General features: G+C 43.3%; 1 protein-coding gene across 1 annotated transcript; it reads left to right on the top strand.

Annotated features, from left to right (window-relative positions):
* The first annotated feature begins 11,446 nt into the window (after nucleotides 1–11,446).
* Nucleotides 11,447–23,664, top strand: LOC127212862 (killer cell lectin-like receptor subfamily B member 1B allele C). Its single transcript, XM_051173058.1, has 6 exons — nucleotides 11,447–11,531; nucleotides 17,089–17,187; nucleotides 17,982–18,095; nucleotides 19,226–19,380; nucleotides 19,714–19,829; nucleotides 23,123–23,664. Exons 1-6 carry the CDS (start codon nucleotides 11,447–11,449, stop codon nucleotides 23,268–23,270), a joined length of 717 nt encoding a protein of 238 aa, XP_051029015.1. The 3' UTR covers nucleotides 23,271–23,664.
* Nucleotides 23,665–24,593: the final 929 nt, after the last annotated feature.

Raw genomic sequence — 24,593 nt, 5'->3', positions numbered from 1 at the left:
AGCCGAGTTTTCCTGCCTGTTGCCTATTCCTAAGTTTGGGATCTCCCTCCCATTCCCCTGGGATTTCTCCCCATTTCTCTGGGACCTCTCCCCCTTTCCCTGGGATCTCTTCCCTTTTCCCAGATCTTGGGATTCCTCTTCAACTCCCAGGACCGTGAACCTACTAACACTTTCAAATGTATATCCAAGATATTTTTTTCCCCCAAACTCCTTAACTTCACCTCTGTTCCTAGTCTATCTGTCTCAACAGATTTCAAGTTAACTTCAGACTACCCCAACAACTCAGGGTCTATGTCCTGGTGCAGACTCACAGACTATATACTTCCCTAGCCTCGAATGGTCCAGCAGAAACTGGACATCAATTGACACAGCCTGAATTTCCCAACTGTGACCAGCAACCCAGCTTCTTTGTCCCCCACCCCCACCCCGAACAACTATGCCCCTGTGTCAGCAGGAAGCAGACTAAGAGAATGATGCCCACTTGCCTAGCATCCAGCCACTCAATAATAATGGTGGGAATGAAGGGACACTAACCCGCTCGAACATGTGGCTCTGGCAGGCCTTGCCTGTCTTCCTAATTCCCTCTGCCTTGCTAAACATGGTTATTTTACATTCCTGAAGCTAGTCCCAAATTCCATTCAACTTATTTGGCCAATCCCTCCTCCTGAGACTGACTTACAAGGTCCAGCTAGCAAAATCCTCAAGTCCAGCAATCAAAAGCTCCCTTTGGCTCATCTAATTAACATGCCCAATTAAAATTAAACACCTCATCCTAAATGGGGTTTCCCTTGTACCTCTATAAACTGCCATTTTCCTATGGGCCACATCTGTGTCATCTCATCCAGAGGCCAGGCCGTCCTTCCTCCCTTCGGGACACATTCCCCTGCCCCCTTTCCCTTCTCCCAGTTCTCGGTTCTCTCTCCCATTCTTTGCCTTCTGTCCCTCTGAGGGCAAAGCTCCTTTGTGCTGAGAACTTGGCCTTGAGGGTCCTGAGCGGATTCCTTGCCTCAGGATGTGTTAGAGACAGTGTCACACATTTGAAAGAAAATGGCCCCCAAGGGAATGGCACTATTAGGAGGTATGGCCTTGCTGGAGGAAGTGTGTCACTGTGGGGGGCTTTGAAGATTTTCTCAAGCTTCCTTAAGTGTGACAGTCAACCTCCTGTTGCCTGTAAGATGTAACCCTGGCAGCCCCAGCATCACCTCAGCCTGCCGCCAAGCTCCCTGACATGATCCCGCCATGCTCCCTGACATGATCATAAATGGACTGAGCCTCTGAAACTGTAAGGGGGCCACCCTCAACTAAATGTTTTCTTTGTAAGAGTTGCTGGGATCATGGTGTCTCTTCACAGCAATAAAGAACCCCAACTAAGACAGACAGTCTCCAAACACTTCTGTGGTTCATCAAGTTGGAATGAAGCTTTTATGGTTACCCCTAGGTAACTTGGGCTACTTGGGCTGATCCTCAGGGGATGAGAGTGCAGAAGCAACACTGGAGGAGACCACATGCAGGACCGAGGTGGCACTGTGAACCCAGGAGGGGGACCTCAGATAGAGACTGCCAGCACTGTCGACTTTAGCTTCCAGGACTCTGACAATTACATTTCCCTTGTTTAAACTGCCCTGTCTCTAATGCTTTTCAAAGCAAGCCTTGCCTAATACAGAGAGTGATCCTTTCTGCTCAACAGTGCAAACAGGAAGCCCAGGAAAGGCTTTCATTTAAGGCATGAATTGATTCTACGGTACCACAAATTACTGTGCACGTTTTATGTGTAGAACCTGAAAGAACACAGGAGAAAGAAGGGATAAAATTCATTAATGTATTTGTTTTTGGTGTTTTGACACGCGGTCTCATGGTGTAGCCCAGACAGAGTTGGACAGCTTCGGCTGGCCTGGAATTTGCAGAAATCCACCTCCCCACCATCCATATTATAGGCTGACGGAATTACAACATACCAACCCATTTTTATGGAATCCTAAAGCACCAAGACAAGAGACACCTGGAGTCTAATGAATGAGAAGCGGAGAGAAGACAACTCACCACCAGCAGAGGTTAAGAATTTGCAGTGTTTTCCAATTATGTAAAATGGGAAGGGCCCAGTCCTTTCGTAATCACACTCGAATGGACTAGAGTGCACCATCAGCTGAGGCGGACTGCAGAGAACATTATTTCCGTACTCATCAATCATCCGAGATGCTCACTCATGCTCCAGTTTCTTCAGTGACTGGCCACTCTACAATTCATGATGAGAAACACACAGAAGGGAGGTCCACTGAACACACAGTCCTCGTATCTCAGTTGCCAGGGATGGTGCTCTCTCTTCTTTATCGCCGCCAAACACTTCAGTTCAAGTTACAAAAGTTCTCTGCTGAGATTTTCTAGTGTAGCAAAAAAGCATATGACGTTTACAACCCTACCATCAGACTGACAAAAGCTGAACCGTTAAGTGTATCTATACTATCATGAAACAGGCATCGGGGTTTGTTTCTTAACCAGGGTCTCATGTAGATTATTTTGGATTACTGCCTTGTGCCAGCATGCTCAAGGAGTTTCTTTGTTTTTCTGCGGTGTTGGAAAGAGGATCCAGGCTCTTGTGCACACTGGTTAAGCACTCTGTCACTGCATCCCCAGACTGACAACTGTCTTGCAAAACTGAATCTACATGTCTGTGAACAGTACTCCCCCATTCTTTCCTTCTCCAAACCATGATGCCCTTCACCTTCTGTCTCTATGAATTCGCCATCCCTAAGTGCTTCCTAGAAGTGAGACCACACAGTGTTTGCCACTGTGTAACCGGCTCCTTTCATTAGCGTGATGATCTGGGTTCATCTGTGTTGGTGCATACACCCAAATTTCTTCTTTTTTGAAGCCATGTAAATTTCCTTGTGTAGACACGGTATTTTGTCCATTCGTCTCCTGATGGACAGTATGGGGTCTGCCACAGCCTGCTCCATCGAGCACTACACCCTTGAACAATGATGTGCCAATAGCTCTTCTCTTTGTCTTTGGTCTCTTTCTGGGACCCAGATACAAGCACACTCATTGTTTCTCACAGTTCTGCAGGCTGGCATGTCCAAGGTCAAGATTCAGACATGCCGTGTCTGGTGGGGGCCTTCATGCTATATGTACCCTTACATGGCAGGAGGGATAAAAAGCCAGGAGGGAGAGTGTGCTGGATCCCCACATGGCCGGAGGTAGAAGGGCAAAAAGACCTTGACCGTGTTTTGTTCCATATGTAAAATCCCAGTTCATTCATGAGGCTAGAGTACTTGTGGCTTTATCCCTTTCTTCAAGATTTCATCTTGAGTATTGACAGAATTCCCATCATGGGCTCCATTGCAAACATGAACTTTGAGAGATACATATAAAACCCTAACAGAGATCCCGTTTTCTGTATGAGGACCCACCACACTGTTTTCCACAGGGGGTGGTGTTGCTTCTCCAACAATGGCATGCAACACTTCCAACTCCACATCCTCACCCACATTCAACCTCCTGTCATTTTCCTGGTGGGGACATCACTTGCTTGAGAGTAGTCACCCAAGAGACAGCAGGTAATAGCTCGCTTCGATTTTAATTCTCGACTCCTATGTTTTGCTTGTGCCATGCCTGGGGCTTTTTCTAGGGTAACCAATGGAGAACGTGCAGGGTTCGACCTTTAGTTTGCAGGTGAGGTGCAGCAGGAGAGGCCACTGTTGCACTGAGAGAGCTGAGGGTGTTGGTGACCTGCTGCCTCTGACGGTGACCTCGGCGGTTTCTTCACCGCGTCTTCCCGTCTTACGTGGAACGGCTAGCTAGAGCAGCCACTTCCCTTTTCCACCTAGAAAGCTAGAGTGGGCTGAAGCTGATATTTCCCTTTTCTATGAAGAAAGTGGGTACCTCCTGTCCCTGGTCAGTTAGGCTGAAACCCCACCCACTTGGGTTCTGGGCTCCTCCCTTTTTCTGAGGGCAGATATCGGTTAGGAAGAGCAGAGGGCTCTGTCATATATATACATATTTTTTTAATGTAAGTGTTTCTCTTACCTATGATGTTCTTAAGGGTATATTTGTGTGGCGGTTACTATGAAAACGAGGACAAGTTCCTGGAGGCCAGTCTCACAAACTGCGGTTGCCTCCCCACTGGCTGCCACTGCTGTTAGTAACTACAGCATTAACCACACTAAGTCCATGCACGCAGCTGAGGTTTGCTGGTTCTGGCTTCCTTGTAGGAAAAGCAGAGCCTGAATCTCTGCTCTCATGCGCCACTTTTCCTGCCCTCCCTCCCCTGTCTCTGCAGGGCTTGGGGGGGGGGCACAGCTTTGCCCTGTGTCCTCACCTCTCTGGCACAGCCTGGAAGAGCTGGTTCACCGGGGTGTTTGTGTGAGGATGAACTGGAAACTTCCAAGCTCCATCATGAAGAACTAGAAACCAGGAGTCTTTCCTCACCGTGTTTTCATTTTAATCCTCACGGTGGTTAATGATGCTGTGCAACCTTTCACATGCCCCTCGGACATCTTTATGCTGTTGTGATACTCCCTTGATTCTCGGCTTTAACAGATGCAAGCAGAGGTAGAAATCCACAACTAACCAATGGGCCGAGCTCCTGGAGTGCAATGGAAGTGAGGGAGGAGTGATAATATGAACAAAGGAGTCAAGACCATGATGGGGAAACCCACAGCATCAGCTGACCTGAGCTAGTGAGAGACCCCTGACTCAGGTCTGACATAGGGGCAACCTGCGTAAGACTGAACTTGACTCCCTTAATATAGGTGATAATGGTGTGACTGGGACAATGTATGAGGCCACTGGCAGTGGGTCCAAGATCTAACACTAATGCACAGGCCGACTTAGTGGAGCCCATTCTACATGGAGAGATTTCTTGCCCAGTCTAGACACAGGGGTGTGTTGGGGGGGGGGGTGGAGAGGTGCCTTGGTCCTGCCTCAAGGAGATGATGGGACAAACTTAGTAGACTTCCTAAGGGAGGCCCTACCCTCTCTGAGGAGCAGATGGAAGGTGGGTGGGTGGGGAGCAGGGGATGTGGGAGGAGAGGAGGAAGGGGGAACTGGGATTGGAATGTAAAAAACAAATTAATAAAAAGAAGAAAGAAATGTTAGTAAAGCTTATCTCTCTGAGTGTCTATGTGTCTGTGTGGACACCATTACGTTATGAGGATTCTGACATGATGAATGGATTAATCCCATGATTAGTGGGTTAATTCTTTGTGCAGTGCTTCAACTTGAGCTCTTCCTGGATGTCCAAGGTCCCTTTCTCTGCTTCACGGACCGCCTTTGTCTCCTGTGATCTTTGTTAATCTCTAAGGTTCCCATATTCCGCTTGTCTGTTTTGCTTTTGTTGCTGATGTGTTTTGATACCACTTCCAAGGAGTCCCTATCAAGTACCTAATTCATTTTTAGTTGATTTTTGCATGTGGCATACATTAAGAGTCAAACTTCATTCTCTGTGTATAGATATATAGCTTAGTATTACTTATTATTTAATATTATTAATTAATATTTAATCAGTGAATTAATTAACATGATTAATATTACTCATTGAGGGGTGGAGAGACAGCTCAGCAATTAATAACATCAGTTGCAGAGGACCTGAGATCAGTTCCCAGCACCAACACGGCAAACTCAGAGCTGCCTGCAACTCCAGTCCCAGGGGACCCAGTGCCCTCTTCCGACCTCCACAGTCTCCCGCACACTCAGGCACATACACATAAATAAATAAAAATTAAAAATATGATGCATTGAAGAGACTATTTTATCCAATTGGATACATTTGTCAAAGATCATTTGACCACGTACGTGGACATTTATTCATCCGTACTGTGTTTCTTTCTTTCCCTGTATATATTTGTCTTATGCTGCTAGTATACTCATTAATATGGATAACAAAAACATTCTTAAATTAAAGCAACATGGGTCCTTCAGTTTTACAGGCTTCCAAAAGTGTCGAATGTGTCGAATCCCTTGAGGTTCTGTTTAAACTTAAGGCAATCATCTCTTTCATCCAAGATTCCCTGTATTAGTGTACCTGTTATCTCATCCAGCACGTTTTATGTGTTTGCTATATAAGTCTTTCACATCTATAATTGAGCTTATTCTTAAGTACTTTAGTCTGTTTCATGATACTGTGGATGAAATTGTTTTATCAGTGGAGTGAGGTGTGGCTATTCCTGACCTCAAGGCTAGGGAGGAAGAAGTTGGAGCTAAGGTGTGGTTACTGAACCCTTAGAATGAGCGAGGAAGAGAAGTCTGCTCGCTCCATGTACATGATGCCTGGTTTCCCTTTTGGCTAAGGGGAACAAGAGAGGTGAAAACTAAACGCGTGGCATTTCAGTATTGACTGACCTGCCCTCCTGCCCTTTATTCTGTCTCTCTGTCTTCCTTTATCGTCTATAGCTAGCCTTTCCCTCATCCACACTCCCGCACTCAGGAACGGACTCGGGGCTGCTCCACTGGCTCCGACTGCAGCCCCACGGAGACCGCTTCAGGCAGTGGAGTACAGAGAGGTGGCTATTTGTTATTTCTAAATGCTTATGATTTTTCCCTTCCCTCATTCTCTTACTGGCTTCTTTTGTATTTCATCTGTTTTTTGTGCTATGCTTTGATTCTCTCTCTTTTTTTGTCTCTGCTCTATATGAGGTAGTGGGATGAGAATGTACCCACAGGCTCATATACCTAAATGTGGTTCTCAGTTGGTAGACTGTTTAGGAAGGATAAGGAGGTGTGGCCTTGTTGGAGGAGACGTGTCACTGGGTAGAGTTTGAGGTTTCCAAAGTTCACACCAGGCCCATTATGAAAATGGACTCACTCTTTGAAGTTGTAAGTAAGCCCCAGTTAAATGCTTTCTTTTATGTGATGCCTTAGTCATGGTGTCTGTCATAGTTAAGGCTATACTGCTGTGAAGAGGCACCATGACCACGGCAACTCTTAAAAAAGAAAACATTTAATTGGGGCTTGCTTACAGTTTAGAGGTTTAGTCCCTTAGAGTCATGTCAGGGAGCGTGGTGGCACAAGGCAGACATGGTGCCAGATAGGTAGTTGAGAGTTCTACCTCTGGATCTGTAGGCAGCAGGAAGTCAGTGACACACTGGCCAAACGTGAGCTTCTGAGACCTTAAGCCCACACCCTAGTGACGCCCCTTCTCCAACAAACTACACCTACTCCAATAAGACCGCATCTCCTAATAGTGCCGCTCCCTATGGGCCTATGGGGGCCATTTTTATTGAAATCACTACAGCGTCTCTTGACAGCAATATAACAATATCTAAAACACTGTGTGTATTAGCTTTGTTGTTACCACTGCAATTATATAATAGAGCTTCTTTCATGGATCATTCAAAATTACTATTTAAATTTAAAGTGTGTGTGTGTGTGTGTGTGTGTGTACACATGCAGAGGTCAGAGAACAACTTGCAAGAGTTGGTTCCCTCTTTTCCCCATTAGGTCCCAGCATCCATCGTAGACTCAGACTTGGAGGCAAGAGCCATCTTGTCAATCCCTATATAAAGCTTCTTAAAGACGTAGACTTTTACTTTGAACTGGCATCGGCTTAATTTCAGTCACATACATCCCATTATGTTGCAGTTTTACTCACCCAAGACTTTGCTATTGATGTTACGTTTGACATTTTAAAGTATAACATACACATTGTCGTTCAATTGTACCTGCTTTTTTATGTGTTTGTCACTTAAAATCTACGTGCCAGCATTGGAGAAGCCTGTGTGGCTGTGTGTGCTGAAAACTTTGTGTGACTGTGTTTTATTCCTTTCTGTCCTTTCTCTTTGACCGGAAGGCCTCTGGGTTGTCTCCTGTGCAGCCAGCCCAGTGCTAATGAGCCCTTGAATGTTTGGAAAGTCTTAATTTCTTCTTCATTTTTAAAGGATGATATTGCTGGCTGCAATATTTTTGGTTGGAATGAATTTTCACCACTTTGAAGATGTCATCTGTGTGAATCCATTTGCTGCACTTACCATGAAATAACTAAGACCAGAATATATATTTTAAAAAGCGGCGTGTCTCGTATGCAGCATAATGGTTTTCATTGTGACACGCTCCTGCATGCATGTACCATGCCTGTCACCCTCAGCAGCCTCCACCACCCCCCCCTTCTCTCCTGTCCTTGTTTGCCTTCACAAACGTCCCTGTCTTCTGCTTTCAGGAAAAGAAGTTTGTTTCACTCACAGTTTCACTCACAGTTTGACCCCCAGTGAACATTTCACCTCGACTACTGCAGCTTTTTATTCCCCAAATCTGTTTGGTTTTCTTTGCAGGCTTCTGCATCCTTGCTGGCAGGTGGTTTTTCTCGGGTGTCACCTTCTCGGGTGTTCTCCTAAAGCTGCTTATCTGTGGTGTCCATTGGCTCATTAGTTCCTAGTAGCTGACTAAGTATCTTTAGGATATTTTTAAAAAATTCTTCCTGAAGAAGTTCATACATTGGTGATGATTTAATCTATAAAGTGTTCCTTCCTTTCTCTGACTGGGCCATCTTTCCCCTGTTTTTGTTTTTGTTCATTTGCTTGTTTGTTTTTGTATCTGTGACTTTGACATTTGAAATATCACTCACCTCCCTTAATCTTTTCTAAGAGAAGCTAGAAGTGGGTATCAGGATCCTTGTGCCTAGAGTTACAGACAGCTTTGAACTGCCTGGTGGATGCTGGGCATCAAACCTGTGTCCTCTGGAAGAGCAGCCAGAGCTCTTAACCACTAAACCATCTCTCCAGCCCCTCCTTTTGATCACTGTTGTTTGTGCAGACTCTTTTTTACTTCTCCACATTCAAGAGTAACGTTTATTTTTTACTCTATTGTTCTACAATTCCAACTTCCTCTATAAAAGCAAAAGAATTGGATATCAAAGAAGTCTACCACTGGGAAGCTTGTCTTTCTTAATCCTCGAGATTTTCAATATGACTTTAATTATAGCCACTTTAAAACTCAGTATCAGGGTTTGGAGAGATAGCTCAGCCGATGAGAAGGATGTAGCAAGCCAGGTGTGGTCCCTGGAACACCACATTCAGAGGGGAGGAGATAGGAGGGTCACTGAAGCATACTGGTTTCCAGACTATCTGGAAAGACTATCTGGAAAGACTATCTGGAAAGAAACCCTGCCTCAAAGGAACAAGGAGGAAAGAATATCCTACACTCTCCTCTGGCCTTTGGGCATGCACATGTGTGTGCATACTCAAACACAAGCACACACCACACAAACATATATTGTATTCACAAGCATGCATAAATAACGCACCTACATGGATATGTAAAAAACAATAAAACCCAGGATCACTTATAACCATTCACCATTTGAATTCTTTAGATTTCACATCATATATACTTAATATCACATGATACTCTGTCTTGTACACAAATCCACATCCGATTATCCTCCTGAAATCTGACATTTTACAATGAAACTATCATTTGGGCAATTAGGTGGTCAGATGACTTCAGTAGTCAGATGCATTTCCCCATATGTGAGCTCTCAGGAGGGTTTTAGTTTTATCTGTACAAGGATGGCTACAGAACAAAACTTATATTGTAAGAATATCTGTGTGGTAGCTCGTGTGGCTCCTGTCACTCCATCACAAGAAAAGTGGTTTCTCAGCTGCATGGAGCACACAGACCAATGACGTTGTGTTTGGTTGTTATTTTTAATTTCTTTATGCTTTGTGGCTTAGAGGCTTTGGGAAGCACCTGCTGATGGAAATCCCTCTCCTCAATTCTCTCGCGCTTAGTGAGGCCGTTGCAGAGCCTCAGAGTTTGGCTTCAGAACTTGTTAAATTTCAATGTCGGGTTCCAAAAGATGGCTCAGCAGCCAAGAGCACTAGTGGCCTCCCAGTAGAATGAGTTCAGTTCCCATCTCACAAGACAGCTCACAATGACAGAACAGCAACACACATAAAGTAATAAAGTAAGAAAAAGAAAAACCTTCGATGTCCCCAAAACTTCACTTTCATCTAAATACAGCTACTGACTTCTCTTTACTCTGATGATTGGTCTAATATGTCCCCACAATCACTGACCACAGGGTTGATTGCATAAGCACAGCCCATGACCCACCTCGAATACTTAGAGTGTTCTTCACACATTTACCACTCGAGGCTAGTACTATCAATGGAAGTTCTGGGATGGAAAACTGAATTACTGATAAACTTCTAGATGATACTTATATGAACTAAAGCCTGAGGACCTGATGCATTTGAAATTTGTCTATACTAAAGGTTCAACCCTGGTTGAAATCAGCACTCTTGTCTGCCAGGGGATATGGAAATCTGGGCAAAAGAAATATATAGAATCACTCAAGATGGAAAACTCTGGAAAATCTTGTACACTTACTATTCGTAGGGTTCAGGGAAGCACGAGGAAGAAGAACCCTGTGTCCCCGGCACTGAGTGGAATGACTGTCATCAAACAGTGACAGCTGATGGAGTTCCACTGAGTCACGATGTGTGCTGTGAGACCCTCGCACAGGCTTCCCCTCACGCTGTAATCATCAGCGGTCTTGAGGAATACGGGTGTGTCTCCAGATCGTGAGTATGAATCTCCTATCTACCTGAACGCACAGCCCGCAGACTGCGGCCACTGTAGCGGTAACTGAGTATCTAGTACGTACGGCTCGGCTCCACTCTGACCACAGAAAGTGCCTTTAAGGAAGCCTTGCTTTTTCTTCTTCTTTTTCACTTGTGATATGAGAAGGTCTGACTTGCTGGCATGTGTAGTCCTGCCCTAAGACTGGGTCTGGAAACCCTTGGTGGAGTTAGCCCGTCCCGTAGACCTAAGTCCTCACTCTCAGTAGCTCTGATGGATGAAGTCTTCAACTCGGGGCTACCCTGAGTAGCACACGCTGCTCCTCATCCCTGCTCTTCCGATTGTGTCAGTCATGATTTTTTTTTGTTGTTGTTGTTGTTGTTGTTGTTTTGTTTTTTTTAACCACATTTGTGTCTGAATTTCCACATTTCATGGCTCCTTTTACAGCATGGATATTTCAGGAGGATTTTAGAGTTTCAACTGGTGTCAAATAGCACCATGGACTTTTATGTCCTAGTCCTCAATTTCAAAACATAACATAATATGCTATGCATCTTAATCCCGGGGAGTTCGGTGATGAGGTAAATTTGAATTCAAGATGAGTATTTCATTGGAGCCCCGAAAAGGATGGCATGTAACAGATGGTTAGAGGAATAAGAACAAGGAAAATTTCCCCAGAAATTTGCCTAAAAACCAAACTCCATGTCCTCTGTGTTGCATATTCTTTTTTTAAAAATAAATAAATGAAACATAAGCTGTGTTTGCAGGACAGACACCAAGGTCAGTAACTATGGAGAAACCCTTAGCTACCAGCGTGGGTGGGTGTGGACACAGCAGAGTGCTCACAGCAGACTTCCTTTTTCGCTTACTTCACCTCACAGAACTTGGAGTTTGTCCCTGTCCACAAGTTCAGTGTCAAGCCCCTCCATCTACAATGGACGCATCAGTGGTCTATGCTGACTTAAACCTAGCCAGGACCTGGGAGCCTAAGAGTGCATCATCTCCAACTCTTCCCCAAGGTAAGCAGCTTTACTTCTCCGGCTTTCAAGTTACCTTCCAGAGTTAAGATTTCCCTCTGAAACGTAAGAGTTTAAGTGTTTGCTTTGAAGGTGAGAAGTAGGTCTGTCTGCATTAGTGTTAAATAGTGTAGGCAGCCTGCAGAAAACCACAATTCTGGAAAGGTCATACATTCCATTTTTTATTCAAGTAAATAACGGGAAGCCTACACCTCACTTCCCCTACTCAGCCTTCATTAAAAATCCTGAAGAAAGAATACTTTGCTTATATGAGCAAAGGCGTGTTTTAAGAGACAACTGATGTAATCAATTTCCAGGTCCAAATTCATCTACAGAATCTGGACACTATGACCCAGCTGTACTTCAGCAGCAACGCCAGCTCTCCCTTCGCAGTGCAGAGGGTAGACTTCACGGTTAATGTCTTCATTTCCCAAAAAGGAGGGTAATCTTTGGGGGGGAAGTCACAGTCGAAGTCAAAGACTTGAATTAAATTAGAATATATATATATATATCGTGTGTGTGTGTGTGTGTGTGTGTGTGTGTGTAAGTTTATTTTCATTTTTTAAAAAGCTAGTTCTTTCTTTCTTGCAAAGTATAACAACTTTAAATGGATGTACCACACAAAGAATCAAAGCCAGTCAGGAATTAACCTTTCAGCACTGGCTGAAAGTAGCACTCTTGTCTACTAGAGGGTTTAGTAATATAAGCAAAATAAATGGGGAAGGCTGGTAAGTCGAAGCACATGGGGGGGGGGGGAATGGCCTAATCTAAGAGACCAGGAGCTCAGGCAGAAAGTCTATAAAATGATTATGATACAGTATTCTGTCCTGCTATCTAACTAAACCTACCAACACCCATCTTAAAGCAGCTGTGTTTCAATTCGATATCCTCTGTGTGTTGTGGCATGTAGACTCTGACCTTCAGGGCTTCTTGTTAGAAACTGCTACATTGTCAAAGGTTTGAGTCAAGAAGAGAGTCTCAGAGTCACCAAATAATTTTCATTATAATGTTTACATAAGGGTGAGTGGAAAGTGGAGGGGAAGAACTGGCTTGATAACTTCAGGGGAAATTGATGGTGCCAGTTATTATTATAAATGTTTTCCTTTTTTTTTGTTGTTGTTGTTGTTGTTGTTGGGAAAAAGCAAGTCTTTGTTTTGCCATCATGCCTAGCAAAAGTGGAGAAAGGGCCTTGTTGAAAAGGGGATAAGAAAATAAATATAAAGAAAGATAATGAAGTTCTCCTCAAACTGTACTGTCTATGATCCCAAGTCAAAAAGACTAGGAAAAAGTGTCTATAATGTCAAAAAAAAGAGAGAGAGTAGAAAAAAATCACTATTTAAAATAATCTGGGAATAAACATGAAGAAAGAAACAAATAATAGTAGAATTAAAACAGAACATAGAATTCGAATAGAAAATGCTGATACAGAAGCTTGATAACTGTGAAACCACTGGGAACCGCTAGCTAAAGGGCTCAAACCATGGCAAATTCAAAGCAGCATGATTAGATCTGCCAGCAAAGCGGACCGGAAAGGGGGATGTGGGCAGTGACCTGTTTTGTTTGTGATCAAATGGCCAAAGGTCTGTTTTGATGGTACAATGGATAAGATATGTAAAAATGCCTCCGGAGTTTATTCATTCTCTCAGAAGTAACTAATTACCATGAGGCATACGTTTCTCTATTCACTGGGAAGACAGGCATGAAGAAACATTTTTCTCTCTGTAGGTTTTATATTGCTATGAAGTTTTAAGTCGCTGATATAACAAGTGTCAGAGACTGTGTGATGTAGAACGCCAACAAGGAAAGATTTAAATGGAAATTAAGATTTTGGCCTTCAAAGATGGCATCATGTAAAGTAGATTGATCTAGTCAGGCCTTCCTGTGAGAGGATGCTAGAGTCAAGTCCTGGAAGTCTCGGAGACCAAGACTGAGTATCTGAGAGACTGATCTGAGAGATGAGTCTTCTAGGAAGCTGGGCCAGCAAATGCAAAGGGAGAAAATGCTTGTGATGTTGCAGGGGAGCACGCATGCCTGGTGTGGTGTAGAGATCAAGTCAGGAGGAGTGGTGGCAGATGGAAAGGGATTTGGAAGACATTCTATAGGTGCAGATGTTGAGGGAGAAGCTACTGAAAAGTATGGAACAGCAGAGATGACTTAGTATTCTGTGGAACCCAAAGCAGGTACTTCCACCATAACAAGCCTCTTCGTATGTGACTCCACTAGTAGAATAGATAGTACAGGGACCCAGGAAACCCAACTTGAGGACAGGAGTCCTTTGAATTTTGTCATAATGAGTGAAAAATTTTTTAAGTCACGTAAAAGGATTTTTTTTATCCATAATTAAAACAAAACAAAAACAAAGAAAAAGCTCGCTTTTTAGAAAAAGGATGGAAGGAAAAAAGGAAGAAAATTACATTTATTGGCAGTTACCACAGGCCAAATGCTATTCTAGGGAATTTAGAATAATTGTTGCTACAGCCCTCTCTACAACAGTATGAAGTAGATATTGTCTACATTTTGCAGATAAGAAAATCCATGAATTATGAAAATATTACAGGCCTTGGGGCTTTGGAGTCTCATCTGGTACGCATTCCTGCCTCCTGTCCAGGACACTCATGACCTACACAGCAGCAGTGGTGATCCACTGGCCACATCCTCAAAGCTGTCACACTGACTGCTTCCTTCCGTGACAATCTTGTGTCACTTCTTTCCACACAACACTGTTCCACTCTCCACAGAAGGGTGCTTCCGGACGTTTCCACGCATGTGGGTCTCATACATATAATGTAGTTCTTATAAGTAACCTGCTTGCATATTGTTATACGCCTCAGATAATCTGTAGGTTATGCACAGCACCTAGGATGATTTCAAAGCCACCAGAATAGCTGCCGTTGAGTATTTGTTCAGGGAATAAAGATAGGAAGAATGTGCGTTCCACACAAATGCAGCTTTTGGTATGTGACTATCTTCAGTCTGTAGTTACTACACCAGGCATAAGTTAGACTGAGTGCCTTTGTCTCTCCTGGAACATGTTTGTTCTTCTCTCCTCCCATCCCTTCCTTTTATTCTTTCTTCAGAGGAACATTTTTAAAAAAGCAATTAACTCTTCTAAGTGGCTAGCATGTCTCAGTGCTGGTCTAGAGACTAGAGACAGTTGGTCATTGTCTTCAGTCTGGGTTAAACAATTCAGTTGCCAGAGGTAGTACAGAATAAATGTATATAGAAAAAGTAGAACTGGATATACAGACAATAAGACAACATAATAATAGCGAATCTGACTTTAAACATTTAACATGTAACTCAAAACATGTATTCACTTACATTAAGAAATACTTAAAAATATAAAGCCAACAGGAAATATTTATAAATCATAAATCAAAAGGTACTTTGCAGAAATAAGAAAACCTTAGCCAGGTATGTGGTTCATACCTATGATACCAACCAGAACCTGGGAGGTGGAGGCAGGAAGATCAGGGGTTCAAGACCATTCTCAACCACATAGAGAGTTTGAGGCCAACCTGGATGACAGGAGACCCTGTCTCAAAAAGAGAACAAAGTACAGCAAAAAGGCAACTAGGAAAGGTTTCTTAGAATGTATAAAACCACTATAAAAGCAAATGCTAGAGACCAAATAAACACAATGGGATATTATAATTAAATTAGAGTGGTCGGAGCTGGCTAATGTTTCTCCATAGTATTTTCATAAATAAAACAAAATATTTTATTATATTCCATATGACACCCATGCTTTTAAAGTTGTCTAAAGTCAAAATAAATTGTCCAAATCATGATACTTTATGAACACATTCCATAACTTGATATATCTGAACTCCTTGTATACATAAGATTTTTATTGTATGGTAATTGACATGGACATCAAGAAAAGCAAAGATACAGGACCTGCTGTTGTAGTGTTGTAGATGTATGTATGTGTTACATCTTTATCTGCCATTTCAATTCCTGCACCTTCATAACTTGCAGTCAACACACTGATAAACGTTAATAAAAATACTAAATAGGACATTCCAGGGAATTTCCTGTGTTATCTCTGTGTTAAGCTGGACATTATTCTGAGCAGCACAATGAGATCTCACACCATCTTGGTCAACGTGTGAGTCATTCCTTACCACTCTGTGATAGCTATACTTGATTGTCAACTTGACTATATCTGGAATAAACTATAATCTAGAAATGGAGGGCATTATTTGTGATCCAGATCCTGAGGCAGAAAAACAACAGGCCTTCAAGGCTGGATGGGAACGCCTTTAATCCAGACCTGGAGGCTGGAAGGCACGCCTTTAACCTGGGCCACACCTTCTGTTGGAACCCTGTATAAGGAAAATGGAAGAAGGAAGTGTGTTCTTCCCCTGATTGCCCTGCTAGCCTTCACCTCCATCAGCGAGCACATCCATCCCTTCCTTGAGACCCCAGCAGACCAGCTGAGACACCCAGCCTTGTGGGACTGGCTGAGCAGCTACTAGATTCTTGAATTTTCCATTCATAACTAACCACTGTTGTAAGTTTTTTTTATTTTTTACATATATATAGGGGGAGACTCATTCCATAAATTCTGTGACTTTAGAGAACCCTGACTAATACAAACCTGCCAGTCACCCAGGTTTGTGCTCAAATAATTCTCATTTTACAGAACAGTGACCTCAAATTGTGAACTCTGTGAATGCCCGCAACCTTGCCATGCCAAAGAGAAGCCACACATGCTTCCTCTACATGAAAAAGTGAAAACACTCCATTTAAGGAAAGGAAAAAAAACCCCAGATTTTGCTAGTATATACCAAGCTGTGAAAGTTACAGCCACAGTATGCTTGTGCTCAGTTAAGACAGAAAACTCGGTGTGTGTGTGTGAAACAATGTCCATAGAGATTGCTTCTAACTGCAGTTTAGCTCTCCATTAAGAGTTTGAGAACTCAGCCTGTGAGGGTAACAGGAGACTAATGTAGTTAAAATACCAGAAACAATACAGTGGTGACTGAGGCCACGGGGGTCTGCTTAGAGTTCCAGACCAGCCCGGGTTACATATTGAAACCCTGTCCAGAACAAACAAACAAAACAACATAGATGCCTAAACTTTGCTCCAAGTTGGAGAAAATCACTCTAGACAACAGTGAATGTGACCCCATGGTAAATAATAGGATTGCTATGCACCACCTGCCCCAAAGGAAGCACTCAGCACAAAACTGAGCTCGAGCATGTGTGTGTGTGTGTGTGTGTGTGTGTGTGTGCACATTCTGTAAACTAAGAACCTTCTTGGAGGAAATGCTATTCCCATAACAGAATTCATAGTTTATTTTTGTACAGCACTCACTCAGCCATTTTCACATCTTCCCCATCAATCAGGTCCGACTCTCCTAATACCCTCTTTCCCACCAAACATGTACAAGTCATCCTTGTGGAATTCTATAGGATGGTGGCAGAGAAAGACTCTTTTCTGCACCCCACTCCCAACCTGAAGCCAACTGTCCATGTTAATCAAACCACCTCTGACTCATTCCAAAGGTGCTCAACTGGATTAAAAGTGTGTCTGTTTTCATTGACTTCTCAGACACCTGTCGGTGCCCACGCTGGCATCGGTTGGCTCTGAAACTCGGTTGTGTTGGGCTGATCCTTCTTGTCCTGGGTGTGATCGGGCTCGGTGTGTTAGGTAAGTGAGACAAAAACTTTCCCCTTAGAATTCTTCCTCTAGCCTGGCAGTGGTGACACACAGCTTTAATCCCAGTGCTCGGGAGGCAGAAGCAGGCGAATCTCTGTGAGTTCAAGGCCAGCCTGGTCTACAGAGAGTTCCAGGACAGCTACGGCTACACAGAGAAACCCTGCTTTTATAAACACAACAAAACAAAAATCTTTCTCTGGCTGCACCGTGACTATTTCACTTTCTTCACAATACCTGGCCGCCTTGGACCTGGGGAAAGGTCAATGAGGAGCAGTTGCAGGACTATATCCCCTGTCACGTTTCTCTTCTTACTTCTTTTGAGGATCACTGTGGGTTGACACATGTGCACCCAGAACGCTATAAAAGGCCACAGATATGACAAGACGACAATAACAACGAGAACCACAGTGCCTAAATATACATTTATTAGGTGTCTGCTCAACTCCAGAAGGCAGCCAGCAACCTTCTTTGCTGTGGGTGTGAGCGCACTTACTCCCCAGGGGAGAAGTTCAGGGTGTGAGCGGTGCAAGGACCTCAGCAAGGCCCCTAGATACGGTGTAGCCTACCATAGCCTACCAGCAGCGTGAAGCCACTTCTTCCCTGTTTCACTTGCTCTCTATTCGGTCTGTCTCAAAGCAGTCCCTTGTTGACATGTTGCTAATACATTGTCTCCTGCCCATACGCAAGCCTGTTGAGATGACTTCATTCCCTGAAGTGATAGATACAATATCCATTCTATTGTTTGTACGATGAACATTTCACCTTCTCCCTGTGTTTATTACTAGTGCTATCCTTGCTGCAGAAAACACCAGTAGGAGGAAGTGTAGGAGGAAGCATGGGAGGAAGCGTAGGAGGAAGCGTCGGGGATAACCGAGAGAACAACAGGACGAAACCAACAGGTAATTTTGGTACCCTGATTTTGATCAATATCGCATTACCTTTAGTCAAGGCTCACATCACTGTGGGTTAATGATTGAGAAAAGGTTAAGGATGTGTTGAAAGTCATGTGACTAGTAAGTGATGTTGCTGGAAACTTCACTTGAAATCTAGCATCCTTGGTCGTGTGACCATGCTGCCTCAGCCTGCTAGCACAATTGGTTACTATAGTGAGTTAAAAAGTGAAATGCAGGGCTGAAGAGACAGCTCAGTGGTGAAGGGTGCTTCGATGCCAGTGTGAAGACTGGGATTGCAAATCCAGCATCCACGTGATAAACATCCCAGGATGGTCACTCAGACCTGCTGGCTCTCAGCTTTGCAGAAAAAAGCATTAGCTTCGTGTTCAATGAGAGACCCTGCATCTAAAGGGTAGGGGGAGAGGGACAGGGGCAGAGATCTTACATCCTTCCCTGGTCTCTGCATGTACATAGGCACATGTACTTGCACACACATGTACATAAACCACACACACTCTTACAAGCACAGGAAAAGTATTATGCTTGAGGGTCAGTATTCTATTGCTGTGCACAGACACCATGACCACTGTAGCGCCTATAAAGGAAAGCATTTAACTGGGGCCTGATTATAGTTTCAGAGGTTCGGTCCATTGTCATCATGATGCGGAGCATGGCTGCACACAAGCAGACAAGGTGCTGGATAAGTAGCTGGGAGTTCTGTATCTGGACCTGTACGCAGAAGGATAAGAACAATGGGCCTGCTTTGGGCTTCTGAAACCTCAAACCCATGACATACTTCCTCCAACAAGGCCACACCTCCTAAAGTAGTACCACACCCTGATGACTAAGCATGCAAATATATGAGCCTATGAGGACCATTCTTATTCAAAGTACCACAAGGAATATTTGATTGTCTTAATAAACATGTCATACATATAACTTTGCCTGAGGTTAATTAATAGAAACAAAAATAAAATAAATTCTGTGTTATTTATATTTCTTTGGTATGTCATAGCAGTAATCTTGTCCTGGCACATGTTAGTAAAGGCATGTGTTAGTAAAGCAACTACTGTGTGTAACTGGCTGTGGTGCAGCAAGAACAGGGTAGAAACACACCATGTCTCTTTCCATTTCAGAGAGCCCAGCTAAGTTAAACTGCACAAAAGGCTGGCTTCTACACCGAGATAAATGCATACATTTTTCTCAAGGGAACAACATGTGGAAGGAAGGTTTAGCTGACTGCTCTACAAAAGGGGCCACTTTACTGCTCATTCGAGGCCAAGAAGAACTGGTAAGTTGTTCTTTAAAATGGAGATGTAGCTCTTGAAGCCACACCGACATCTCTAGACTGAGCACATCTCCCATGCACAGGCAGTGGAGAGATTACATTGTGGGAGCCCATAGTCTGAGAGCTAATGGGACACGGGATCCAATAACTGCACATGTCAGGGAGTGTCCTGGGGTCATAAACATGGGCTCAGATTCCTGAAAGGAGGAAGGGTGAACTGTGCTGGGGACTCAGGTGGATACAGGGGACACATGAGCTAGCTTGCAGGAGGCTGGTGGAATGTGAGTCACAGCACACAGGCTCGGGGTTCAGTCCTCTCCTCTGCTTTGGTTGTAGAGATTGCTAAAGGACTTGACAAATGAAAAAGACAGTACATTTTGGATTGGACTAAGTTACAAATTGTCAGACAAGAATTGGAAGTGGATAAACGGCTCTACTCTAAGTTCTGATGTGTGAGTATTGGAGGAGCTAACTTGAATATCCATCTCAGGTCATCTCAGGAGTCTAACTGATAGCAAAGATTAAAGAGGTTCAGAACAGTCTGCATATGTGATTCCAAGGGTGGCAGAAAAGTTTCATATATGAAAAGATAGCAGCCTTTTTATAAGGTCACGAGTATATATACATACATGCAAATAAGTATGTATATCTGGAATGGAGTTTTAAGGCCAGGAAGTAGACCAACTCCTTTGGGAAATGGCTACTTAGACCCTTTCAGCACACATAATTGCTCTTTCTTTCTTTTACCTTTTTATACTTTCCTATACTTTACATGGAATGTCTTAAGCAGCACATTTCTAATTGTGGTGAAATTATAATATAGGGTGTCTTCAAATAAATTCGTCAGGTCCCAAATGGTATAGATAATGAAAGAAAAAAAATGGAATAAATATCAGTGTGGAACTCTGACACCTGAGAGAAACTATGAACATAGTAGGAATTGTTTGAGCGGATGTGATACAATTACATATCAATCGGCTTTTGTCACTGTGATAAAACTACGTGAGATAAACAAGAACGAAAAGGTGATTGGATATATATATATATTTTTTTTTTAATTTAAGGAGTCTCAGCCCGTAGTCTGCTACTTCACTGCATGCCTTTCACAACAATGCAGAAACACAGTAGAAGGGCAGAGACAAGCTAAGCTGCTCAACTCAGAGTGGACAGGAGCAGAGAACAAAGGAGACACAGGGGCAGATGGGCCTTTCAAAGGCCTACCCCTTCCAATGACGCTCACTTCATCAGTAACTTAATCCACTGACAGGATTCATGCCCTGTAGCAGACTTTCTTGAACCACCAGCCCCCAAATCACAACATGGAGACTTATTGACTATGAATGCTCAGACTTAACTTTAAACTTGTTTCTGGCTAGCTTTTTTATTTTTTGTTTGTTCGTTTTTTAACTTAACCCCTTTCTATTAATCTATGTGCTTTTCTGAGGCTTGTTTACTTCATCTAATACTATCTATACTGATTTCCTGCTTCCTCTCTGTCTATCTGGCTGGTTCCTGGCTCCCCTTTTCTCTCTGCCTTCCAACCCTGCCTATCCCTCCTCTGCCTAGCTATTGGTCATTCAGCTTTTTATTAGACCAATCAGGTGCAAGGTTAAAAAACAACACACCTTTACATGGTTAAACAATTATTCTGTAACACATCTTTACATAATTAAACAATTATTCTATTCCACAACAGTGATCCACTCACTCCTCTGGAGCACCCCAGATGGTTTCAATATGTGACCTGTTAGGGTATACTTGGTATCTAAGCCCTAACCGTGTGTGTAGATCACAAATCAGTCATTTGCACTTAAGATGCCGTGGGACCTGAGAGATTAAGCCCATAAATGAGGCAGACTGAAGTCTCATGCAATAGTCAGCCTTATAGAGAGCAGCAGACCATTGAGAAAGTTCATGTGGGTAAAGTTCATACGTTTTAGCTGTATACAATAACAATGGCAAGCTGAGCATGACAAATGTGCTTTTTTCCCCCAGAGAAGCACACACAGAGCAGTTTTAACATTATCAGTTACCAATAATATATACTAATAAGTAATCTGAAGTACACCCACTCCTTTCCTAAGTGCCTGGAGGAGCAAGGAAACACATTCCATGAACATTTCCATGTCTTGAAGAAACTGAGTCACAAGATTCCAATCCTGTTTTCTTGGAAAGTTCTCACGGCACCCAGATTACCCTCACAGAAGTCCACTTCTGGACCATATCCCAACAGCAATCAAATGTCTGTACAGAGATTTAATTTTTTTTTTCAGAAACGATATTGAGAATCATGTTTTACTAGCTGTGCTGGTGAATTTTATGTCAGTTTGACACAAGCTACAGTCATCAGAAAAAAGGGAACCTCCACTGGGAAATGCCTGCATAAGATAGGGCTGTAGGCTGGCAAGCCAGTGGGGGCATTTTCCTAATTAGTGATGTATGGAGGAGGACCCAGCCCTTGTGGGTGGTCCTGGGTTCTATAAGAAAATAGACTGACCAACTCTTGAGGAGCAAGCCAGTAAGCAGCACCCCTCCATGGCCTCTGCATCAGCTCCTGCCTCCACCTTCCTGCCCTGTCTGAGTCCCTGCTCTGACTTCCCTCAGTGATCTATTAGTGAAACAAACCCTTCCTTCCCAAGATGCTTTTCGGTCATGCCGCTCCATCACAGCAATGGTAACCTTAGCCTAGACAGGAATCTTGAGAAAATTCATGCAAATTGTACCAATCACTACTTAAAACATTCCTTTTAATAATTTAGAATAAAATGGTTGAAATTTAAAATACTGAAACATATGTAGGCTTATGTAAAGCATAATGATAATGTATTAAGTGTAGAGACTGTTAAATAAAAGTTAACCTAGACAGCAAATGTTGGCAGTATATATTTTTTATTATTTTTTTTTGCAAAGAATGAGACTTTAAAGTGGGCATTATTTAAAAACAAATGCTCTGTTTTACTATATACATGAAAACCAAAATATACACATTGTTTCCTAAAATATATCCTGATTTTTCCTATGATTTCTGCGTGTCTTACTTAGAGTTACTATTGTTGTGACCAAAAGCAAGTTGAGGAGGAAAGAGTTTATTTTCTTTACTGTTCCTTTCTGAAGGAGTAAAGACAGGCACTAAAGACAGGGCAGGAACTGAGAAGCAGGAAGCAGAAGCCACGGAGGGGCATTGGTCCCTGTCCTCTGACTCTTACATTCCTTCTGCCCCCTCTTCCTGATGGTCCCTGAGAGCCCGTGTGTGTGTGTGTGTGTGTGTGTGTGTGTGTGTGTGTGTGTGTGTGAGAGAGAGAGAGAGAGAGAGAGAGAGAGAGAGAGAGAGGCAGCGAGAGAGAGGCAGAGAGACAGAGAGAGAGGCAGAGAGAGACAGAGAGAAAGAGAGACATAGCTGTTCCTGTGTACTTAAGAAACTGAACTCAGCGATGAGAGGCGGCAGCTTCTTTCCTTGCATGAGATGTTAGCAGCAGAATGAGATACAATTCTGTTTCTAAATCTTCTCCCTTTTTATAGCATATGATTCTCCAGCTGAAAGTAAAATTGAAAGTTATACTGGTGATTTGTTCAAATAAACAGTTATCTTTAACGTTGATGCATCTTGTTACTCTGTGTTTACTATGATCAATAATTAACTATGCATTCTACAGTCCTTAGAAGTCCAGAGGAAAGGATGGCCAACTTAAGATGATAATCACGATAAAATCCTAAACACTGAGAGTGGCTGTTCTCTTCTTCTCAGCTTACAAATCACTGGCGAAGCTAAAACAGACAGCTGTGCCGCCATCACAAAGGGCAGAGTGATTTCTGAGGACTGTGCTTCAGATAACAACTGGGTCTGCCAAAAGGAACCAAAACTCATCTCTGAGACCGTGTGCAATGATGCCTGACTGCAAATCCCATCTTCATTACTCCACCGTCCACACCAGATCTCTGCACTCAATCTGCCTGGGCCGTTGTCCACCCCCGCCCTCAGTGCACAGTTAGTGGCACAAAGGATGGATTCTAAAGCCACTGTGGCTCTCGCAGATGCCCGTGTCTAGTTTCTTTATTCTGTAAAGGGGACAGAGACGCTGATGTGCCCGTCTCAGAGAGGTGCTCTGTAGAAAGAAGCCTGGGCAGACCTTGTGGAAAGAAATCCAGACAGCTGAGGAGCACTGGATTCTTTTCTGTAGTCTGTGTGACCTTGACTGGTCTCTGGGCCTGCAGAGCCCTCATCTCTCCGCCCCCTTCTGGCCTGCAGGCTTACCTGTAGCCAGAACACTGTATACAAAACAAATAAATCTTTTAAAAAAATGGTAGACATCTATATACTCTTATCACTCAATTTCAAGTTGAATTATTTAAATGGAAGCACATATCATAATGATTCAAATAAATTCTCAATTCCTATTTTCCAGGAACGAAGGGTTTTAATACTTGATGGTAATAATTTTCAGTGTACGGACACTCAAAGAGCAATTCATTTTGTGAAAGTTCTTGGAGAACAGTTACTGAGGAAACCCTTTCAGAGAGAATCAACACTGTAAGTCGTTAACAACAGCGAAGTCTGCAAGTGTTCCCAGCGTGCAGCCAAGCGGGTGGGAGCAGGAGGGAGGCGGGGTCGTGCACTCCCACCTTTTTCTAGTTCCTTCCTGACCAGGGAAGCAATCAAGGGGACTATATCCGTGACCCGGTCGCTTTTCCTCCCGATGCTACAGTGATCCTTTGTAATTAGACACCCTTCAAGCTGCGTTTGGGCTCCTCCTGCCATATAAGAAATTAAGGCACCAGGGGACTTTCCCAATGACCACACATGCCACCAATGAGCAGGGAAGGAAAAACTGTGGGGACATGTTGGCCCTGGAACAATTTCAGCAAAGTACAATAAATGAAGCTGGCTCCCAAAGGGAAGAACTTCGCATTGACACAAGCGAGAGAGGGTCGTAAGAAACTTTTAAAAAGCATATCATGCAGAGCCCAGCGGGCTGCCACCCACTGTCAGTCCTTCCTGCGCCAATGCAATCTGGAGTTTGTTAATGCTTACAGCGCCTTTGCTTTGCTAAATAAACTTGAGCTCAAACTGTGTCTTAACTGAATTCTTTCTGTGAAAAGACAAAATGAGAGGAGAAATCTTTACCCGGTGTGTTAGTTAATATTTTGCCAACCTGACACAAGCCAGGCTCATCGGGGAAGAGCGGAACTCAATTAAGGAAACGCCCCCCCTAAAACTG

This window comes from Phodopus roborovskii, unplaced genomic scaffold, assembly GCF_943737965.1.
Source record: "Phodopus roborovskii unplaced genomic scaffold, PHOROB, whole genome shotgun sequence".
Taxonomy (NCBI): Eukaryota; Metazoa; Chordata; class Mammalia; order Rodentia; family Cricetidae; genus Phodopus; species Phodopus roborovskii.
The sequence above is the reverse complement of the archived record's forward strand: the minus strand, read 5'-3'. Positions and strand labels throughout refer to the sequence as shown.